This window comes from Corapipo altera, unplaced genomic scaffold, assembly GCF_003945725.1.
Source record: "Corapipo altera isolate COAL_440 unplaced genomic scaffold, ASM394572v1 65, whole genome shotgun sequence".
NCBI classification, from domain to species: Eukaryota; Metazoa; Chordata; class Aves; order Passeriformes; family Pipridae; genus Corapipo; species Corapipo altera.
The window spans coordinates 8,767,568-8,783,538 of NW_020884891.1; the positions used below are offsets into that span (position 1 = coordinate 8,767,568).

The 15,971-nt window shown below is 44.5% G+C and overlaps 1 protein-coding gene across 7 annotated transcripts in view; it reads left to right on the plus strand.

Moving 5' to 3' along the window:
- Window positions 1-15,971, plus strand: part of GRIA3 (glutamate ionotropic receptor AMPA type subunit 3) — a 154,195-nt gene that overhangs the window by 123,007 nt on the left and 15,217 nt on the right. For 5 of the 7 annotated variants that reach the window (XM_027645372.1, XM_027645373.1, XM_027645374.1 and 2 more), the window contains one exon: window positions 9,416-9,663. In XM_027645372.1, coding sequence (XP_027501173.1) covers window positions 9,416-9,663 — 248 coding nt within the window. Of the gene's footprint in view, window positions 1-9,415; window positions 9,664-10,220; window positions 10,336-15,971 lie in introns of all 7 variants that reach the window. The other 2 variants (XR_003527973.1, XM_027645377.1) reach the window with 1 other exon arrangement.

Genomic DNA, 15,971 nt, shown 5'->3' on the forward strand with positions numbered 1-15,971 from the left:
GCACTAATCTGTTACACCCCGTTATAAGTTAAAGAGCTCGTTACTTTCCTCTGATGATAAGGTTGTGTGAAGATGAGACTGAAATAAATTCCACCAGCAAACAGTTTAGGTAAGGAAAAGCCTCAGGTTATACACCCATAGCTGCTGTGTGATTTTTATGCATTCTGTGCAATCAAGCGATATTGAGATCATCATTAGAACCTATTAAAAACACCATCATGAACTCTGTGTGTGCTGTGCTAAGGACTTCATCTGTAGTTAAACTCTTTGATTTTTAATTTCAAGATTTATTTTACTAGTGAAGATGAAGGACTTGTTTCTAGCACAGCACTCACACAAATGCTGTGCTTTTGCCTTTGGATAAAACTATGATTAGCAGTTTGAAGCTTTCTGTGTTCTTGACATGGAGCAAAACAACACAGTCATCATAACAAATTCCTGACAAATATTGAAGTGTGATTGTATTTATGGGCTTTAAAGAACAGAACATCACAGAAAAGTGATAGCTTCAAGTATAGGAGCTGTATAGATCTTTGATAGGCAATGTGGTAGCAATTAATCAGAATAAATACTGTGGTTTAACTGTTTTAAAACACAGGTGTGAAAATTTTATTCACCCATATATTCTCTCTCCCTTCCCTGTTTACAGGTGGGAGTGTGCAGAAATATTAAAAGGTGAATGTATGTGTGCAGAGAGATCACAGCCTCCCCATTGCATGGATGATAGATGGTCTGCTTGTGGGGTTCTTTTAATCTCTTGAACCTCCTTTCTGCCACATGGCCAACAGGCAGTTTTAAAGGCAGCAGGAAATCAAATGTGACATAATTACAAAAGAAATGGTTTCCCATGAAGTGATCTAATGTCTTTAAGGCTATAGATTGGAGAGGAAAATGTATCCTTATGAGAACTAAAATTAACAGCTCATCCATCATCCACTGCTTGGAAAGGAAGCGTTTGAATGGTGCTGGGGTTAAGGTGACTGAACTGTTTTACTAATTTCAGCAGGAAAGCTAGGATTTAGCAGAGCTTTCAGTCAACACTTAATAACAAATATTTGAATAGATCTCTCCATTATCTTCAATAACGAAGGACATTTGTCTATCAGCTCTGCTTGTGTTTGTGGTTTTGGCTTTGCAGTTCACCTCTGTCTCAATGCTGCCCAGCAGTCACAAGCTGGGTCTTGGGGGCCAGGTGGTATGTGGGGCTGCAGCCCATGGGAAGCTGGGCACAGAGGGGCTGTAGCCCGTGGGAATCTGGGCACAGGGGGGCTGTAGCCCGTGGGAAGCCAGGCGCAGCAGCTCACAGTGTGTTAATGCTGTAACTGTGTCTGCACCACAGAGGCGAAGCAGAAAGTGCCTGGGGGGAAAATCACTTACTGTTTGAATGCTCTACTTTTTGGAGAGCAGCTCTATGATAATGATAATGACATTGCTCAAGACAGCGAGGACCCTGGTTTTTCAAGTCTCTCCTACTTTACGTAATGCTGCTGTGTCACATTAGTACATGCTTATTAGGGATTCATTTAAAATACATGGGTGCTGATAAATTACTCACAGCGCTGCTACTGTTACTTTTGCATAATTAGAAAATATATGAAGGTTTAGAAACTCTAATGATGTGAATATGAATACATCCCCTCTTGCAGTCTGCTGGGATTTCTCCATCATTGCCTGTATATTGGCCTTTTCTGTCTGGAGCTGAAAACTCATTAGACCTGACAGTGTTCAGATCGTGTGCTGGAAATGCCGTTCTCTGTTAATTTATTACGGGCCAAATGCAGAGCAGGGCTGGTGTGCTGCTCAGTTGCCCAGACAAGACAACTCTGCTGAATATGTCAGTGCTGGAATGATGCCCCTTAGCCTGAAGGCTGACGTAACCCTCCCTCCAGCCAGCTCTTGTGCGTGCTGCTCCTGCACCCCAGGCGGGCAGACAGACAGACAGACAGGCTTACCAGCACAGCCATCCAGATCCCCGGCGTGTGCCACCCAGTCCATCATCCATCCCCCCTGGAAGTGCTTCTTCGGGGCAAGCCCTGTGTCCGTGAGTCACGGAGGATTTACAAAGGCAGCTTGTCGCTGGCAAAGACTTTCATTTTAATTTCCCAATCAGCATTGCAACGGGGAGGAGTGGATAGCAGCAATAAAGCAAGGAGATGACTATAGTCTGAAGTTCAGTGTTGTGCCAGGAAGGGACGTCTTAAAATCTTGATTTACATTCTGCTGCTCACACTGTTACTGACATGTCAGCGATGTCTGGTTGCAGCCAGAGTGACTCTCTGCTTGTCTGTTTGTGTGAGCAGAGCTTGCTCCAGAAAAGATGCCTGTTAAAGCAGCTCTACAGCACATCACCCGCCTGCTGCCAAAGGTCACACTTTCTAAAGGACTATGATACACAGGAAGAAAGTCTCAAAAGACTCCTACAATATTGTATTATTTTTATAAGACAGTTTCTTTTGTAGTCAGGCCACTGTGTATGTCAGGTGTGGAAAAGCAAGTGATGCTGAAGCCTGGAGGGGTTTTTCTAGGCTGCTTCCCCATCTGTTTGGGTGGGCAGCACTGCTGTGAACCCTCCTTCCCCACCATCACCACTTCCACCAGCTCCCTGCTGGATTTCCCATCCCTCCACCCCATGCAGGGGTTGTCTGCATCTTAGAGGCTCCTAGAGAAATGCTGCAACCCTGGGGTTTGTGGGCCTGATCCTTCCGCTTTCTGGGCTTCATTTGCCCCAACTGGGAAAGGAAAACGCCATTTCTAAAGCATAAGTTATTATCTGAGCAACAAACCAACGTGACAGTGTCTCCCATCACAAGCTGCAAAATACTATTAGTCACCAGGTCATCCTTTCTTTTACACTTATGCATGTGGTCTCAAAGGTTTGTGTATTCCTACAAGCACACAGACTAGTTTACATGCACATGCTTGAACCTTGCTTTTCTGTGGTATCCCACAGTTCCTAAACTGGGTAGAGTGGGTAGAGTTTGGTAGATTTGGGAGATTGGCCTTGCTAGAAGAGAAATGCCCTGTGCATGCTCATGGCATCTGACCTACTTTCTTCTGCTGAGAATGTAATAAAAGCAAGAGGTTGATGTAATGATGGGATTGATTTTTCTGTCCATATAGGTAAGTAAATTGCTGGCATCACAAGTTATCTGTGGCTAAAAGCTGTGACATTGATCTATTAGACTCTGCCCTATGACCTTCAGTAAATGACATCTCTGCTTTCATGTCCACACTGGGGAAGGGGGACTAATGGTGCCCTCTGGCCCTCATGAGACCTATTTTTTACCTTCTCAGTAAAAAGCTTGGAAATCTCAGGCAGACAGGCCTTACTGACAATATTTATCATGGTCCTGTCACTAATGTAGCATCATTAGGCCAACCCCACATGCTCCAGAGCTGGGATTGGGCTGGGGGCTCCCACCACCATCTCTCACTCCTCCCAGAGCCAGCTGTGCCAGGGGTGACTTGACATCAGGCTTGAGGGGGTGTGGAAGTCAAAGCCTTATCCAAAATGACCATGACAGCGGTAGACACTTCATTGGAATTTACCATGTAGGAAGTTCAAGCAAGCAACTGCCTAAACCCAGTGGATCTCAGTGGTGCCCAGGCCAGGCAGCAGCAGTGGTACCAAACCAGTCTCTGGCAGTTTTTCATTCCTATTTAGTAACTCGCTCTTTAATGGTTCATAAGGTACTGGATTCATTAGCTGCTGTAGAAGAGCTAATTGCACACGTGGAAGGAAAGCAATGAGTGATGATAATGAAGCTAAGGTTCTCATTTAAGTGCCCGAGTTCATACCAGTGAGGTGTGCATCTGTATAAAGGCAGCTTGTATTATTCAGATTAAATACCTGCACTTTTTTTCGGATGGACCTTTGTGTTTTGTATCAGCAACATCTGTCTGATTTAAGGGCTATAAATTTCTCTTGTTATAGAGCTATAACATAGTCATAGGACTGGTGTAGCAGAGGAGTCTGCTGCTTTAGGTCCTTTATTGATGTCTCTGCCTGCCTTGGTGTGCGTGCCATGGTCAGGATGGTCTGTGCGCTTTTTTATTTTGCTGCACTTCCCTGTTGGATTTACTGCATTTCCATGCATGTTGGCCTACTCCAAGGTATATTAAAGTTTATGTAGCTTGGACCCAGCCCTGACACCAGGCATCTGTAACTGGCTTCCTTGTAGGTCTTCTACATCTCTAGTATGCCCATTCTGTTCTTACACTGATATTACCCAGCACAAAACATTCTCCCGTTCTTCCTCATAGCCCAGCTAGTGGATTACTGGAGAGACCTTATCTTAGTTTTGAAGGCAGAGGTAAAAAAACTAACATCAGTATAATCTAAAGTTTTAAACAGTATAAAAGGGAGAATATGTAAATGGATTTTAAAACTAAAATTGATTTGGGTGAAAAATAGGTGAAAAATCATCATGGCTGTATGATCAACAGTCATCACCTATAATAGAAAAATTTAAGCTTGACTGCTGGGAAATCCTTTCATGGTACCTGCCGTAAGAAATTAAGGACCATTTTGGTCATTCTAATAAAATATTCGAACAGGGTGCATGAGGCAGGCATTTTGAAGAAGACCTACAGGTTGTGGAGAAGGTGGCAGGGAGGGCTAAATCTTCTAAAATAGGCAAAGGACATCCCTGTAACGTACTTTGAACTATAGAGGAGAAATGCTGTTTCCTTCAAACACAACATTCACTGGTGCTCAGTAGTGGAGGAGGTGACGCAGTGTCACTTCTGGCAGAAGCATGAGACAGATGTCTGCAGAGGGGGAAGGTAATTTGGTCAGTGGGAGGAGGCTTCAGCCACAAAGGTATTTTAGGGCTAAATTTTAACCAATGTCAAGGAATCGTCCAACATGTGCTGAGCTTTGCTCTAGGTGATTTGGGATGTGCCAAAGCGAACCAAGGCGTCTGGTTTCATTCAGCTGGAGCCACAGTGCTGGGTTTTTTGGTGGTTGGATAGACTGAAGAAATAACTGCAACTGAGAGGCAAACCTGCCTCCTTTCCACTGCCTGTATGGTGCACCCAGCCCTGGCCAGCCAGGGATGCTCTCACACCCTGTGGGGTTGTTTGATTTCTCATTTCACTACTGGAGCCAAGCACACATCAAAACTGGGGGAATTAGAATGAAAGACAGTGTTAAAACTGTGGACTGATTGAATTGACACCTTCTTTCAAAACGAATGCTTTGCTACCCAGAAGCAACATGTATTTAGGTACCGATTAGTAACAGGCCAAGTGAAGTGAGTCGTCGGCACGAGAGCTGCTGGCTCTGCTAACATGGAAGGGAGCTGCCTGCACCCTTGGCTGAGGTGTTGGTGGCTCATATTTCTGCATAAACATCTCAAATGAAGAAAAAGAAAGGCAGCACTATTGACAAAGCAAAGGCCAGCTCTATTTATATCTGCAGTAAGGCTGTGATAATGAAAAGACGCTTTAATGTGTCCCAGGGCCTAGATGAAATGCTGAAAATGTTGCTTTTAAGAAAAAAATGATAATAATATCCCCTTGAAATCCCAAGGAAATGTGTGTGGTGGACTTCTGGAGAGCAATATCAAAGAAATGAAATAAGAGTTGCAGAGCATAGGGAGTTACTGCAGTTACAGGCTTTGAATTGGTTTAAATCTTTGCTTTTAAGCTTTTTTTTCTAAGTATCTCTTTAAAAGTAACACTTTAATGAGAGAGAAAATGTTTTACTGACGCTGAACTGTAACAACAGTGCAGATCTGTCAGACTTTACCTTATTTTGAAGTGTAAATTCTTTCCCTATGGTTGCTTCTGCTGTCTGGCCCCCCTTATGGGTGTCAGACTCCTGGAGGGGACTGGGAGGGGTGGCGTGAATGTCTGCAGAGGAGGACAGATGGGTGAGAATCTTATTTCAGCAAAGGATTTGCAGCTTTATAGTTAGAAAGGAAAGAAATTTTCCTTTTCTGAAAATCTTTTAGGGTAGTTGGTTTTTGTTGAGGCAGTTGGAAAATTGGGAAAATGTAAATATTTACTCAAAATATCATCTTTCATTTCTTCTTGTTGCATCTTTGACCAGCTTTAGTCAACAAGTTGTTTCATGGTATTGAGCAGGTGTAAAATATGGTTCCTGGGGCAGAAAACGCCGTTGAGCACTGCTGAGTGGGTGTGCAGTATCCCTTTCTACAAGAAGCCTCATCATAAGTCATTTTTTTGGCCTCATTATGAATTTAGTTGAATAACTGCAAAAAGCAGCACTAACCAAGCAGGACTCAGTGGCCAGAGCCCATCACCTCCCTGGTCCTCTCTCCCAGGACAGTCGTGGGTCCTCACCAAGACCCCCTGCAGCTGGACTCTCTGCTCCCAAACCAGCACGTGCCTGATGCATTTTATTTTAACCTTTCCCAGTCAATACTGTTCATTTCTCACTTGCATTTTTGTCTACTTCTACTAGATCAGATTGTTATTCTCATTTAGGTTATTTGATAATAACAAGATATTGTGAAAATCCCACGGCAGAACAAAAAGTGGGCAACGTTCTTATAGAAATGGGAACTGATTTTTAACCACATCATCCAGAAGAGTTAAATGGAGGCAGCAAACTATAAAGCTTAGGCTATTTGTTGAAGTTGAAAAGGGATCAGGTTTTGAGTCATGGAATTTGGTTTTCTGAAGCATGAATGATGATATTCACCCTTTACCCTTGGAGCAGGGAACGTGCTCTGTTTGGACCATGTGCAGCCCTGAGTGTGCTGTTGGCACTCATGGGATAACTGTGATTATAAACAATGCACAGATGTACTGGCTGTTGCTTTCAGCTGGTCTGGCCAGCTGGAAAGAGTATGAAAGAAGTTATTACAGACAGGTATTCAGGTGTGAGTTAGAAGACTAAAAGGAAAAGAAATTCTGGTTTATCTGTGTAATTAGAGGCATGCTCTATAGAGGAAAACAGAAAACAAGCAAAAGTATATGTAGTGCATGCACAATTGGGAAGGCTCGCCACTGTAGCTTGCTGAGAGATAGGAGAAAGATTAAAACTGGTTTCATACCTTTCTTTTGTTCCTTAGGTGCCCATTTGCAAATATAAATGGGCAGGTGCATTTGTATTATTTATGTTAGAAGAAGATGAAGGTTGTAAGGAAGAGAACCTTGAAACTGGGACACACCAGGTTTGCCACTGCTCACTCAGTCTATGTGTTGGCCAGCCAGGCTGTTTATGTTCCTTTTCTGCCTGAGGGAGCTGCACAAGAAGAGCAGGCAGACCAGCCATGGGCAGTGCCTTGGGCTGTGGTGTGGGCTGCCTGTGCTGCCTGCAGTGCTGCCTGCTCAGGGGCACAGTGCTGCCACAGGGGCTGTGCTGCCCACAGGGCACAAGGGTGGTGGTAGCTGCTGAGACAGTGACAACCACCCCGTCCAGGCACTTCTGGTGGCCCTTGGGTCCCCAGAGCCCCTCTGGCGGGTGCCTGGGCACTGTGCACTGCCCTGGCCAGCCCACATGCATTGAGGGGTGGTTGGAAAAGCAGGAGATCCAGGCCAGTGTGCTCGCAGAGGGGCAGCAGCCTGGTTTGGCCATCGGCCCCTGGGTGCCTGTCTGAGAGCCCCAGTGATACATCTCCCCCTGGGCAGGACCCACAGCCCTGCAGCCGGCTGGGGCTCAGAGCTCCCCTCTCCAAACCCACCTGCTGAGGCTGGCACAGGCCAGGAGCTGAGCTGCCACACCCCCCTTCAGCTTCAGAGCCACCATCCTCATCTCAGGGTATTCAGTGTTTTCTGTTGCAGGGGAAAGTCGGAAAATCCCGATTCCTTCTTTTACCTGTGTAAGGACCATTTCAGGCCCCACTTATATCCCTCTTCCTCCTGGTGCTGGACAAACAAAGCCCTACAGCCCCTCTTTAGCCAGAAGATACTCTCTCTCTCTTGCTTGTTTTTCACACCCACCACCCAGCCAGCTCCTCTTCAAGCTGGGCTGTATTGTCTCTCTCATTTCCTGTTGTCGATTGGGCTGATTTTAATTGGTTTGCATTTTCAGTTGTTTTTCAGCTCATCAGGAAGGATAATTAAAATAAAATCCTGCCCTCCGTGCTCCTCTCCATGCTCCTCTCCATCCGTTGTAGCAACACCAGCTGAGCATGTTAATCTGAGGAGCAGTACAGGCAGGGCTTACTCCCTGTGAAGTGTTTGGAGGCTGGTTGTTAAGCATTACATTATTCAAAATGCATTAAATTGTCCTGAATGAGGAGGAAACATGTCTCGATCATCAAGCTGATGGACATTAGCAGTCTTCCACCACAAGTTTGCTAAATTTGAACTAGATTCACCTACTGCCTGCCTCATTCCCGTTCTGAGAGGAAAGCTGTGGACAGGGAACTGGCAAGGAGTAGGAGACATAAATTCGAGATACCCACAGCTTAGACCAAAAGCCTTATATAAATCCTTTGGATTTCTAGACTTTAGAGAAATGCAGTTAGTATTACTGCCTTCTGTTGACCAAACAGGAAAGTTTAACTGGTAGTTGAGGATACAAACACTTAAGAGTCTGGAGGTGGCTTTGAGATCTGAGGGTGGTTTAAATGTTACTGGTGGGGAAGAGGGAGAAGGGGAAATAACACATTTCTCAACGTTTCCAGGTTTACAAAACGTGTATGCTGAGCTAAAGGCTGTTAGGATTGGCTCATTCTCAAGACAAAGAAAGCAGGAAAAAATATATACAGATGACAGGCAAGCACTTAAGCAGAGATTTTTTTCAACTTGTTACTAATACTTGTGTTTGCTATCTTTTAGGTAAATGTGAAAACTCTTGAAAGTTTGACTATTGACTGACAAAGGATTTTGTAATTAGTATTTATACTCCTTGTATGAGCAGCACTATTAGAAGCCACTAGGATGTCATGGTCTCCTGTATCATAGACCTGCCATTGGCACTGTGAAAAGTCCTCCTGCCTTGCTGAAAACTTGTAATAAGCAAATGTCAGTCCTCCCTAGCTGCAGTTAATGTAAAAAAAACAATGCTGAGGATTTGTGTGAAGAGGAGAGGCTCCTTTTGCATCTGTTGGCCATATAGATGAGCTGGGATTTCCCATCCTCCCCCTGGTTCAGTAGCAGAGCATCGCACAGGCAGATAAACCCAGCAGCGAACAGGAGCAAAGTGCTGGGACAGGCACACGCCATTGCTCATTCCGACTACCAAGCTGCCAATTACATGGTGATTAGTAGAATAGACGTCTGAGATATATTTCCCCCTCCCCAAACATTTTATGTTTTTGTCATTGTTCACGGGGCAACGTATCTCGTTTCCGAGCTACCTTGACTTTTTTTTATTTGCTGGCCTTAATCAGGTACAGGGTTTCATTAAACCTCCAAGCCAGCTAAGCCCGAGGAGCCCTTGCCCTTGTGCCCTTGCCGACGTGACTCTTCATTTCCCTCCTTTTGTCTCTCCCAGAGGTCAAAAATAGCTGTCTACGAGAAAATGTGGTCGTACATGAAGTCAGCCGAACCTTCAGTGTTCACCAAAACGACGGCAGACGGGGTGGCGAGGGTGCGGAAGTCCAAGGGGAAGTTTGCCTTCCTGCTGGAGTCGACGATGAACGAGTACATCGAGCAGCGCAAGCCCTGTGACACCATGAAAGTTGGAGGCAACCTGGATTCCAAGGGCTATGGTGTAGCAACCCCCAAAGGCTCAGCATTAAGGTGGGTGGAATAATATAACAATATCCATGTTGTTATAGTATTCCACCTACCCTGATGTATTGTGTTGTCATTTTCTTTCTTGTGGATTTTGAGGTAACTTTAAAGTTTAAAATCTTCAATATTCCATGGAGTTAAATAAGACGGTAAATTATGGTTTCATTTATTTAATGCATCCATTTTTTGTGTTCTCTTCGTGTTGTCCTTTCTGATTGTTTGTTGCTGTTTTAATTTTACAGTTCAATGGCTTTTTCAATTTAAATGGTAAAAGCCAAGTTAACCTGCCATATGTGACGAATGTTAACTGCATGATGTGGTGTTCTTGTTACTTTTTTTCTCAAAGACGATTTCCCCATCCCGCACACTTCAGTTTTGAGCAAATGTTATCCTCCATGCCACCTTCCAATATTTAACCCTGTATTTGCTGTACAGACATTTTGATAGCTCCACGTTCTGTGAAATTTTAGCCAATTTGTCCTCTTGTGCTCCTTTTTTTATACGTTACGATTTCCTAAGCATTTGTGCATTTTTTCTTACAAGTTATGTTTTATCGTTTCAAGAAATGCTGTTAACCTGGCAGTATTAAAACTGAATGAGCAAGGCCTCTTGGACAAATTGAAAAACAAATGGTGGTACGACAAAGGAGAGTGCGGCAGCGGGGGAGGTGACTCCAAGGTCAGCCTCAATGTCACCACAATCGGGTACCTTAGCAAAGAGTAATCGGCAAGGCTGTTATTTCGCTTCTCAAGAAAAAAAAAACAACCCCAAAAAAGAAAGCAGATGAAAACCATTTCACTAATTGTGGTGGGGGAGAAAAAAAAAAACATTTTCTTGCTCAGTAGCTCTTTCAAAGAAACGGTCTTATTTAATATCATCCGCAGGCTTGGTCAAGCTTGGAAACCTTATTTAACTAACAGATAGAAAGTCCAGTACTGGTGGGATCTACACCGAGCAAATAAGTGAGGTGACTGTACAAGAAACCAGTGATGGCATCTGGCCTCTGTAATAACCACTGAGGACAAGGCTTCAGTCCTCGTCCATGATTTAGCTGTGATGCAGAGCAGGTTTTGAGAGGCTTTTCTTGCCAGGACCAGCTGTGCCAGCACAGACCTGGAGGTGAAAGGGCTTCTTTGCTCTTTGTGCAGGGGTCAAACAAACCAGTACCAGCATGTGAGGCTTTGCTGGCCTGAATTGGTGCTACAAGAGCACCCGGGAGGAAACCTGATCTGCGGAGAAGAGATGCTGGGGTGGGGCTGTAGATCAGGGAGGGAAAGGGTGGCTGCTCACCTAATCACAGTGTGGGCCAGAGATAAGAGTTAAGCAAGGATCATGGCAAAGACATAGTGTTACACAGAGATGGTAGTCCCCTTTAATGGTAAACTGTAACAACAAGGGTAAGGTGAGGAGCTTGTGGTAGGCAAAGCTGAAAGGAGGTGCATTGCTTGGAACAGGGAGGTGTATTGCTCCACCAAACTGGATATTGATCTTAAGGAAAGAGGGTTTGGAAGTTTTGCCAGGAGTATTCAAATGTCACCTTTTGTATGGCACTGACCAGTCTTCTGCAGGAGCCCTGCCTCTGTGTTTGACATGCCTTTGATACAGGTGTAGGCTCAGATCTGGCTCTAGTCACAATGGTGGCAGTGCTGTCACTGCCTTCTGCTGAGCTGAGGCTCCCCCCAGCCTTCCAGGCAGCGTGTTTAGTAGTGAGGTTCATGAAGTTGCTTCAGTGAGCTCATGTATTGCAAAAGTTAACTAATGTGCTTTCCTATTGCCACCTTTACCCTGTAAAACTGGCAGTTTCTGCAGTCTTTAACCCAGTGAGGAGAAGCTATAGCTAAAGTAGTCTGGGTACTGTTTGTCACCTCGGGTGCTGGAATTACCAAGAAAATTAATTTAAATGACATTGTTATACTGAAAAGTACTGAAATTCATTTTCATGGTGACACTCTCCTACAGCTAGTAAAACCAGTTCTTTAGGGAACAATAACTCCTAATCTTGCTTATAAAAATGCTTCAGCTTTGGTCCAAAATCAATAATACCAGTATTTTCAGTAGACTGCAGTTTTGGACAATTACTGCAAATTACTGCTGCATTCTATTAATAAGAGTTGCTTACAGTTGGCTACATAGGAAATTGCTCATCTGGTCATGTCTGATGTTAGTAAAAGCCACTGTGTAATGTTGAAGGAAGGAAAAGCTCTTGAATTCAGGTTTGTTCAATAGCTGGAGGTATGCAGTGCTCAGCAGCAGCCTAGTGATGAGGATGAGCTTTTTTATGCTTTTTAGCTCTGCTGCTCATCCTTCACAGAACATTTTTATCTTATGTCATACTTGGCAGTATATTAAATGTTTAATATTCTTCTGGGATCCAGCACCTCATTGTCCAATGCTACCTCCATGAAAGAAAACTCTTTATGCAAACCAGCTCCAATGAACTTCATTGCTTCAAGTTCATTGAATTAAACTCAGCCAATAAAACTTACAGCCCTAAGGAAACTAAAAAGGATTTTTTAAATGGTCATAATTAGGGCAGGGCCATTCTTCTATTTTTTGCTTGTGCTGAAAGACCTTTTAATGAGTGATATTGTCTATTAGCAAACCCTTGGTCTGCTCAGGGAGTGTTGCAGGAGTGAGTCAGGGATGCTGTGATAACATGAGTTGGTACCCAGAGAAGAGGAAAGGGGAGCAAACACAATTACAAGTGTTTTGCTGGTTTAGTCCAAAGTGCTGTCTTTCTACAGTTTGTTGTAACCTGCTGTGGTGAAGGACTGCTGTTTGTCTGAGCTGCAGACACCAGCTCTCAGGGCATGGCTCAGCTGGGACAAGTTCCCAGGGAGGAGAAGGTGGGTAGGAGAAGACCTCCCACCCAAGACTAAGCTGAGGGAGGCGGAGGAGGGGTTAGTTACTGTTTCCAGGGGTGTGGTAAATCAAAGGGCTTTTTTGTTATGAAGTGGTTTTTCTGTTGAGGTAGCATCCCATAGGCTCCGAGCGCTGCAGGCTGCGATGCAGCGCCCTTGCAGTAAACAGGAGGTGCCTTCCCTGCAGTGCACTCCCCCAGCACTGAGTTCAGGCCATGCCCCCACCCAGCAGGAACCCCACTGCCCTCTCGGGAAAGCTGAGCACCAGTGCTGCCTTCTGGGCACTACAGCTCCAACAGTCTCGCTGGCCTCTCTCTCCTCTCTGTCCTCCCACCAGAAGTTGCCCTCATCATCTCGTCCCGTCTCTCCGGTTAATTGTTTATACGAGCACGGCTTCATTTATAGAGCTTTCGGAGGAGGTGCTTCAAAACTGTTCTTTTTTTGCCCTTAAAGGAGGTGGTAGCTGGTGGGAATCAGAGCAGACGGGGTGGTGAAGGTGCCTGAGGCTGAGATACAGAGCTTGTACCGCATCACACGGGGGGGTGTGGGGACCATTGCTCACTTGGGGCAGCTCTCTCTACCGGCTGAGCTGACAGGCCCCCTCTCAGCTTCTCCAGTAGAGACCCAGGCTTGGGAAATCGCCGCCCCAAGTTTGCAATCATCCACCTGCTACCTACTGCCAATGGGTTGTGTGCAGCTGAAGGAGTTGTTGTAAACTGATAGTGCTGGGTTCTTGAGTTGAATTCCTCTGTGCACTCTGATATTCTAGCTCATGCTGAAAGCCAGAGGTAAGTATGCAGCCTGCTTGCCTGTGCCAGTGCCCATCATTGTACCACAAAGGACCCAGTCACCCAGAAAATGCCCTCCTGTGCTCGTCCTCCCTGTGGCCTCGCATGCGGTGTGCCTGTGCTTGGAGAGGAATGATTCTTAGTTGTGAGTTCATCTCTTGTTACCATATCTTCATTGACATTGGAAATTAATCAGTGACTTCCAATTTCACAAGGATTTTGAAGCAGGAAAGAAGAAAAGGTATTCCACTGACTTTCTGCAAGATTTTTAATCTGTTGGGTTACACGGAGTGTAAGGTTAGTCCTGTGAGCTTCCTGTGCTCCTGGGGTTCACTTGTAATTTAAGACTAAAGACAATTGCGCCATTTTAACAAGATTGTTTTAAAGGCCTCAGCTGACATGTGTCTTGTTTTCAGTGCTACCAGTCTGTGCCAGTGCTGGTGTGGAGCAGAGGGTGCCAGTCTGCCCTGAAGTACCTTAGCTGACAGTACTGCCCTGGCAAAGGGAGTTACCCAGTTTTTATAGTGGTCCTTATTTAAGAAGTCTGAAGGGGAATGCACTCCGTCTATATGTAATTTTTCTGGGATGCATGTCAATATGTGTGGGCTGACTTGGCAGGTGCAGACGTTCTGGCACGTGCATCAAAATTTGTTCACTTTGCCCTCCTAAACGAGCATAAATTCAGTTTCATGGCAAAATTATCCTCTCTTCAAATGCTCTTATACATGTGAGCTGAGTTCTCAATCATGAGGGAATACGAAATAACAGTTATAAAAAAAAAATATTCCAGGAAATATGTTATAGTGTATTACAAGTTTGGAAACTAATTATTTTGTTTATTATACAATCCTATCATCTTGGGGCTGAGTGATGGCTGAATAGGAGTTTAACAAGAACTAGACAAAAGGGGATGCAGACGGCAGTAGCAGGCTGAGTGACAAGTGAAATTAATTATTCAGCTGCATAGGAACAATTTTCTGCTAAGATAAATTTCTGTAGTTCTGCTGTTGATAGATTTCTTGTATTCTTATACCTTCATGGTAACATTTAATGACAACCAACACGGAAGGAGAATGTTTGAATGCAGCTTCTCGCCAGCTTCACACGCCAAGATTCCTTGCTAATTATTTGACTCAATTTCTCTTTAATATATTCTTTTTTAGGCTGATATCTCTTTTGGAGGATATCTGTGAAATGACGTGCAGTGTAATGCTACTTCATTTTCCAATTGTTTCTTTTTAATCGTGGGATTACTTTTCAAATGTGCTAGCTGAGTTGTGCCCTCAGAGCCACGCTCCATGCAGCATCACATTCCCAAGCTCTTCTGAGCCGTGAGTGCGGCCATTAGCAGATGGAATCTGTTCCCCCATTTCTCTGTGCCGGTTTGCTTTGATACATTTTCAGCACAGCCGTTGGCATTTGCAGCATAATTTTTTTAAGTGGCATATTTTTAGAAGAAATCTGTTATGCATTACTTTAGATGATACCTGACGCCTGAAGAGCACCATTGCCAAGTGCGCCGTGTGTAAAAGGGGACATTTGGGGAAGTGGCTATCTCTGAGAGATGCAGCACGATTTATTTGAGCAATTTGTTTGGAATTATGTTCATCAACATGAATTTCCTTGTCACCCATTCTATAGGCCTGGGTTATGAGCTGGAAAAAGATAAAATGGCCGATCAGAGCCAGTGACAGTAACACAGAGCTAATTCGTGCTCAGAGCTGGGAAAGTTATATGAAATTATTGTATTGTGCAAATTAGTGACAAAGCAAAATAATGCTTTAAAAGGAAGACATCAGAATATTGGTTTAATTGACAGCTATTACTTTATAGCAGATTAGGAAATAATACTGTGTATGTTTTGTGCCAAGAGTGAAGTCTTAATGCTCTAGAAGTTCATTGGAGTATCTCACTTAGGGCATTGCCAGGAAGGGCAGAGAGCCTGCTCTGGTTTGCAGAAATGGCAGTGCTGTTGAGCAGATTGTTGAGGGCATTTTCCTGGGAATGTAACTGGGATACTCAGAACAAGAATTTGGGATGAGCAGGTTGCCCAGGCTGGGAAGGAGTTGGTGGAGTCAGGGCTGGTGGCATCTGAGGATTGGGAACTGTTTTGTTTTGCCTGTATAACCTTTGTCGTCTTGGGGACTGTCTTTGCTGCTTTGCAAAGCCTGACCTGACTGTGTAAGGACATGTGCTTGTGCAGCATTAACTGCAGCAGTGCTGGGGCACATGCAGGGGCACACATCCTGCCTTTATGGTCAGAAGAAATCTTGGTGAAAGACTTGTTACTTGTGTACTCTTTTTAATAACACCTGTGGCGCTTAACAGCTAATTTCCATAAATTGCTTACATGAGTCATTTATCCTGTACTGTAAGCATCAATGTGGGAAAAGTGGAGGCAGAAGGCTCCGTGGGACTGGAAAAGGAAAAAAAGGAAAACCAGCAGCTGGAAGTGGAGCTCCCAGCAGCAGGAGCAGGGCCCTTTCTTTGAACATCTCCCTGAGGGTCTGGGCTTGGCTGTTTCCTCTTTAATAGTAACTGCTGTCATTTAACATACAAAAGGAAAAGTAAATGCCTTTCTTCTTGTTCTTCTTCAAAGTGACTCTAATGTTTCAGCATTGAGCTCACGTGGACGCAGGCACTTGTGCTGCTCTGTGGATTTCTC